The sequence below is a fragment of the Solanum stenotomum genome, chromosome 1 (genome assembly GCF_019186545.1).
Source record: "Solanum stenotomum isolate F172 chromosome 1, ASM1918654v1, whole genome shotgun sequence".
In the NCBI taxonomy this organism is placed as follows: Eukaryota; Viridiplantae; Streptophyta; class Magnoliopsida; order Solanales; family Solanaceae; genus Solanum; species Solanum stenotomum.
Window position 1 is genome coordinate 5,113,683 of NC_064282.1, and position 6,573 is coordinate 5,120,255.

Here is a 6,573-nt window from a genome sequence, read left to right on the forward strand (position 1 = left end):
CTAGACCAAATGCCCATCGTTGACATTGTCTTATTTGAATTTTAGTCAAATGTATTTTAGCTTTGTCAGCTATTTGATCACACAATTGTCATTGCTTACTGTAATATAGAATTCAAATAATCCGTATTTTACACCATATGATCTTCATTTGCTTGCTTAAATGTTCTTGAGTACTTAATTAGCAAAAAAAATGTTCTTGAGTACTTTTTATTTGGATGTGAGGTGTATATAGAAGGTTGCTTAAAATAATATGCATCTGCAGTTCCTCAAATTACTTTTCTTGATGCCTATAGATGCTATCAGCTTTGGTTGTTACTGTCACTTGTATATTTACAATCCTATGCTATCATACTCAACCCTTTGGTCATCTGGAATCCAAAACACATGAGATCTGTGTAGTGATTAAGAACTGTCATTGGACATGAGGCCAGGTCTTGGGCATAAGCTGAATTAACATTTCATGTTTGAGCTTCATCATTCTAGTTACAGCTGAAGCAAATAAAATCTCCACTAAGGATTATCCCGTTGATAGTTAACCATGTGCTTTTTTCTGGGTTCTCTTACTTCCAGTTCTCTTTTGGATACCTTCTTTGTTCAGCTATATCATTATCACTTGTTTCATGGAATGGTGCAGCTCATGTTATGCGATTTTGGGTGCAAAGCAACATGGTACAATGAAGTTCATGCTTCTTTGTTTCACTCAAGTGAAATGAAAATGGTTCATGAACTGTGGATATCCGTTTCATTCCTTATTTTGACTTGAAATTCAGAGAGCTTCCTTGATTAATGATCTCCGTTGTTATTGTAAACTTCCTTGACCTGTAAATGACCTTGTATCTATAACGATTCTTTGATGTTACGACAAATCCGTGTACCAACTTCATTAAGTTTTGCCTGCTTTGTCAAATTGAAAATGGATGGCAAAAAAGCATATCTGAAATGATGGCTTGTGATAGTTGAGATACTCGAGAACTTATCTGTTCAACATTTTATATTTAGGGATCGTTTGGGAGTTAGATGTTGAACGTTGGAGTTTCAGATCTTTAAACTGAACAGGCAAGCCCAACTCTGCACCATTGCAAGTATTCATGATGTATTAATTTAATTTTTAGCTTATAGATCTAGATTTACTCTTATTCAGCTTCAAGTGCTCATGCCATTTGGTTGTCCATTAACATGAATTAAAAGAATCTTTACCTGCAAATTTTGTTTTATGAAGACAGTCGATTGAGTTTTGTAGTTGACTGGAGATCAGCTTACAAAAATGGAAGCAATGAAGAGCTCTTGAAGTCAAGCATTAGGTAAGGTTTGGTACATGCATTGACAAAACAAAGTTAGTTCTGGACTGTACAAATGGTTTTTTTTTTTAATTTACAGTATATTGATTCCCCTGTGGCATTAACTTGTCAGCATGTGACCAAGTGTGAATTCTATTTTTTTTTAATCTTAGTTCTATAAATGACTGATGAACTTGCTGCAATTTTCAGAACATCAATCTCAATGCTGATTCTTTTTACAAAATACTAAGAATCTTTCACCGATGAATCATACGACTAGACTATGTACCCACTGTTTATGTTCCCCGTAGACAATCTTGCAATAAGGTTAACATTAAGTCATCCAAGATGACAAAGTTAGGTTGTGTGCTAGTTGAAATTATCTGCTTCCATTGTTAACAAGTTGGAGGGTAAATTATAGCATTTGTATGATAACTCCGAGACTGCAGAAAAGAAACTATGAAGTGTGTTTTCTTATATGTCTAGTCAATTGAGCTAGGTTAGCCATTTATGGCCTGCTTAATTTTGCATGTAAAAAAGTTGAAACTAGTTGGGGCATTCCGAGAATCGAACTCGGGACCTCTCGCACCCAAAGCGAGAATCATACCACTAGACCAAATGCCCAGTTGTTAGTATTTTCTGTCTTTGAGTTTTAGTCAAAATGAGTTTCCTGTTGTGAGTTATTTGATCATAATTGCCATTTCTCATCTGCAATATAAAATTCTGATACTCCTTAGTCCTTACCTCATCTGGATTGTACACTATTGATTCCCCGGTGGCATTAAATTGTCTGCATATGACCAGATTTTAATTTATAGTTTGAATCTCAGTAAACATATATAAATGGCTGCAATTTTCAGGACATCAATTTCAATGCTGATTGTTTTACAAAATACTACTACTTGTCCAGCTGGTACATTGTTGACTACAAGGAGATTGAATAATTCTTTGCAGTATACTTTTTTTAAAAAAGAGGGGCATTCCGGGAATCGAACTCGGGACCTCTCGCACCCGAAGCGAGAATCATACCACTAGACCAAATGCCCATGATTGATAAATCTTAGGATGGAATTTCATTTATCCTCTTCTATAAATAGTATATATTTCATTTGGCATTGTTTTTTTCTTTGAAAGGTTTGGCTTTGTTTACTTCACGTGAATGTCAAAATCTTTGAATAGAAGTTATATTTTCTGTAAAAACATCAGTTTTAGCTTGTAGTATATGGGTGATTGAATTGCTAGATCTCACCGGCAGCCAAAACTTAGCTATTTAACAAAAAATATTTGAACCATATATAAAATAAAGGGTTGGTGTTACTAAATGCTTGAAGAAATATGTATATAAAATTAAAAATTATATTTAATTTTTTTTAAAAAATATACAATTAGAATGATTATTTTAAATATATAAATTGATCATTTGCTTCTCTATTTGCTCTATTTTTTATTCATTAGTAACTCGTTCCTCCTCATTTTGTCAATGGTTACTAATCAAGGTCAAATACAATTACATTTGAAAGATTTAGTAGGTGGACAGACTCCTTAAAGTTATCAATGGTGTCCTAACAACTTTTAGTCTTTAAAAAATTTAACATTTATTTTTTATTAAATTCAAATTTTGTCATACACATATTTTTTCAAGCATTTAGAATCACTAACCCTTTGATTTATTTTATTTATATATTTTAAAATAATTGTTTTGTTAAATAGTCAACTTTTGTTAACTTCAGAGATCAAAATCGCATACTTCAAATAGTTGAAGGTTATGTGCATATTTCAATAACACAAGGACTAAAAGTGGAATTATGTAATAATAATCACTGTTTAACTAGAAGCTAAACAAATTACATAAAATTAAAAAAAAGGGGCATTCCGAGAATCGAACTCGGGACCTCTCGCACCCAAAGCGAGAATCATACCACTAGACCAAATGCCCTGTTATGGTGTTGTCAGTCGTTGCTAAACATATAATCGTCAAGGCGATTCCTAGCTAGGGAAGTACTTGCAGCAGCTTACAGTCGCGCCACTAAAGGTAATTCGATGCGAATTTGTGGTCTTTTGTAGCGACTATAGTTGCCACCCAATTTCTTGTATTTTTCTGAAGTGCTTAGGTTTTGTATCATATATATTTTAGTTACTACGAACAGGATTTCGGAGGTTTAGAATGTCAATCACTTGAAAGTTAAGTTTGAAGGAAAAACTTAAAGTCGCACAAAGTATTTGTTTTATCCTCTAAAATGAGTGTGAACCATTTACCTTTATTCATGTTCTACTAAGACAACTATATCTTACATTATTATTTTCCTTTGTGGCTAACTCGAAATATATTGAACTGAATATCATTTGGAAGCAAAGTCTCTTTGTATGGCACGAGGGAACAAATGGTTAGGAAGTTCTAACACTATGTATCCAATTGAGAAAGTACCAACAATAACAACAAATTAATGCATTAGATATTTCAAAAGGAAAAAAAATTAAAAAGGGGGTAAATTTGATTATTATTTTGAATGATCTCATCTTTTTCAAATTACATAGTCTATCCCACATCAAAAAATAGTTGATTTATCCAGCAAAAGAAATCATCTCTGTGTATGTTAAAAAATATAACTGAGCAGTGACTCGAGAAAGCTTCTAATAGTGTTATGTTATGTTACAACAATGGATTTTGTACCTTCCAAAATCCAGAATTAATATACAAGAAACAACTTCCAACCATACTCCAATTCAATCAACACCTCCTTCGCATCAACTACATTTATTCTCTTTCAATAGCTGTGCAACAAACACCAGAAGCTCAACCATCTCAAATCCAGCAGCAGAGACAAAGTCCATGTTTTCACGTGTAGAGTGTCCGTTATCTATCTCCTCTTCAACACGTTTGCTGAATGATCCCGAATCTGCCTCTACTGACCAACTAAGAGGGAGGGAGATTCCAAGTGCAGTTTTTAACTGACTTGCCTCATTAATAATATTGTCCAATGACTCCGGAGAGCAGTTCTCCATACCTTTGGATGCAGCTGGCTCTTTAAACTACATAATACAACACATTTTATCAAGCAACTTGCAATGGTCAAACCTTAGGGAATTTCCTTACAGGACAAAGATTGAGCTAGATATTTTTCATCACCTCAAGTAGACAAAATAAAACATTAAGCTATGCAATGTTATATGATTAATCCAGAACGTGCAATATCTTTTCTGATTGCTACCTCAAGTGCAATTTTTGTTATGCATTCATCTCTCCTGAGAGGCGGTCTATCTTTACGATGAATTATTGGCTTCTAATGAAGTCCACTGCAAAAACTAGGAAACAAATACTACCTTTAAAAGTGAAAGGCGATGCCTCCTAACTGCACAAATTAGATGCTCCATACTTTCTAAGCTCTCTTTTAGAGTTGCATTCTCTATCTTCATCCTGAAAAGGGGTAACAGAGAAATGATAGGAGAAAATATGTGATACCAAGGAAATATATTCTCTGTAACATTACTTCCTTTTATGAGTGTACCAGTAGTAGGAAGCAGTTCTTAAGTGTAACAGAAGCATCAACAAAATTTCAAACAATACCTCGCAAAATCCATGTTATTGGCTTCAGAATCTCGATGAGTGTCAGCATCATTTCCATCTGAATCTTGTATACCAGTCCAGCGTCTCAGATAAGAAGTTTTCAGCAGATTTTTCAATCTTCCATCTTTTTCCTGAAGAGTCCTTTTCACTGCAATCTCACCAAGAGATTTTCCTTGTCTAGAGGCCTGATTAACTTTCCTACAACATTTAGCCATCTAGCAGTAACCATTTTGAACAAGTAACTTTTAATAGGTTAAGAAGTAGAGCAAGGAAGAAAGGGCAAAGCAGTCCAATTTATTTATTGTTCTTTTTTGAGGATGTGCAGAGCAGTCAAATTTACATGCTGGTCAAAACTCTCATCACTGTTTTAAACCAGGTCTTATTGCTACCAAATACCAATAGTATCATCTCCATATACTATCCCATGTTTTTCCTGTTCAAACCCATCACTACTGCTTATAATGGATGACATTCTAACCTTCCTGCTTTCTTATGTTTTTCGTGTTCAAACTCATGTTTATTGCTATAATAAATAAATGTCATTATTCACCCCCGTCTTCATGCCAGTCTTAAGTAATTTCCTTTCAGAATCTTAAAAGATTGATAAAGCCCATAGTTAATCTTCCAAGGAAAATTCCACAATAATTCCTTTTTGAGAAGGCAGGTCTTAAGATCTTCCTTTGACAGAGAAGCGTACCATGAAAAACAATGGAGAAAAAAATGAAGCTGTTCCTAATTTATACACAGTTAACTGGATATAGAAACATACTCTTGCAATAACTGATGGTCCCGCTTCAACCCTGCCAACTCCATGAGGGCTTTGACCTTCTCATTTGTAACCTTAAAAAATTACACACATATATCAGCCCAATTTGCAGTTTGTCACTCCAATCCCCCACATTATGATCACACTATAGTATTATTAGCAGTGTTATTAAATAAAGAGAAAATACATAAAATTCCCTCTGAACTTGGCTGCAAAACTTATTTTAGTACTTTAACTTTACGGATAATTATTTACCCCTAATCTCTTTTCAAGTGAATTAAAATACACCCTAATATTATAATACCAATCTCACAATGGCAAGTGCATTCCACACGCGCCATGTCATTGATACACATGGCACCACATCATTGCCACATTAAACATTATTTAAATTTTATTTTTAATTCTTTTTTGTTTCTTTTTATTTATTTACAATTTTAGAAAGTAAAAAAAAAATCTCAAAAAATAAGAATTAATCGATGATTATAAGAAAAATAATCACAAAAAAGAACAAATTTTCAGTTGAAAGAGATTAAAAATCTCAAAACCATTCTCACAAAAACACATTCAATTTTTAAGACACATAATCAAAACAAATAAATAATAACAACTGAAAATTTAATTTGAGATGAAAAAATTGTAGATTTACATTAAAAAGAGCTTAGTTCATCACATTCAAACCTTGCCATAAATACTAATTTTAATTTGAAGCAAGAACAAATCGATGGCTTTTCTATTTTTTCCCTATTCATCACATTTTTTGGGTTTTATTGATAGAAAGGAAATGAGGGTGGGATGGGGGCATCTTGAAGAAGGAGAAAAAAAATGGAAAGTTCAACAAATAAGAAGAAGAAGAAAAGTGTGAGGCACCGAGGTTCGAAGAGAAAGAGAGAGGGTGGGAGTGGGGGTTCGAAGATGATAAATAGGATCGGAATGGGAGTTTCAAAGAAGGAGAAAGAGGTTTG

The 6,573-nt window shown here is 33.6% G+C and overlaps 1 protein-coding gene, 1 long non-coding RNA gene and 4 other non-coding genes across 14 annotated transcripts in view; 1 reads left to right on the top strand and 5 right to left on the bottom strand.

Moving 5' to 3' along the window:
* TRNAP-UGG (transfer RNA proline (anticodon UGG)) overlaps positions 1-15 on the bottom strand; it is a 72-nt gene extending 57 nt beyond the window's left edge. The window contains exon 1 of the tRNA in view: positions 1-15. This exon is cut by the window's left edge and continues 57 nt beyond it. This is a non-coding gene — a tRNA (tRNA-Pro).
* Positions 1-888, top strand: part of LOC125844994 (uncharacterized) — a 28,668-nt gene extending 27,780 nt beyond the window's left edge. For all 4 annotated transcript variants that reach the window (XR_007444229.1, XR_007444215.1, XR_007444219.1 and 1 more), the window contains one exon: positions 1-888. This exon is cut by the window's left edge and continues 843 nt beyond it. This is a non-coding gene — a long non-coding RNA (uncharacterized LOC125844994).
* A 941-nt stretch (positions 889-1,829) lies between these two features.
* TRNAP-UGG (transfer RNA proline (anticodon UGG)) lies at positions 1,830-1,901 on the bottom strand. Its single transcript has one exon. It is a non-coding gene; the product is annotated as a tRNA-Pro (tRNA).
* A 350-nt stretch (positions 1,902-2,251) lies between these two features.
* TRNAP-CGG (transfer RNA proline (anticodon CGG)) lies at positions 2,252-2,323 on the bottom strand. The gene has a single exon. It is a non-coding gene; the product is annotated as a tRNA-Pro (tRNA).
* Positions 2,324-3,141: 818 nt separating this feature from the next.
* TRNAP-UGG (transfer RNA proline (anticodon UGG)) lies at positions 3,142-3,213 on the bottom strand. The gene has a single exon. It is a non-coding gene; the product is annotated as a tRNA-Pro (tRNA).
* Positions 3,214-3,996: 783 nt separating this feature from the next.
* The window catches only part of LOC125841980 (uncharacterized), a 9,226-nt gene continuing 6,649 nt past the window's right edge, over positions 3,997-6,573 (bottom strand). For all 6 annotated transcript variants that reach the window (XM_049521280.1, XM_049521203.1, XM_049521581.1 and 3 more), the window contains 4 exons: positions 5,612-5,682; positions 4,843-5,040; positions 4,599-4,692; positions 3,997-4,307 (listed from right to left, as the gene is read on the bottom strand). In XM_049521280.1, coding sequence (XP_049377237.1) covers positions 4,023-4,307; positions 4,599-4,692; positions 4,843-5,040; positions 5,612-5,682 — 648 coding nt within the window. In that variant the 3' untranslated portion in view covers positions 3,997-4,022. The remainder of the gene's footprint in view (positions 4,308-4,598; positions 4,693-4,842; positions 5,041-5,611; positions 5,683-6,573) is intronic.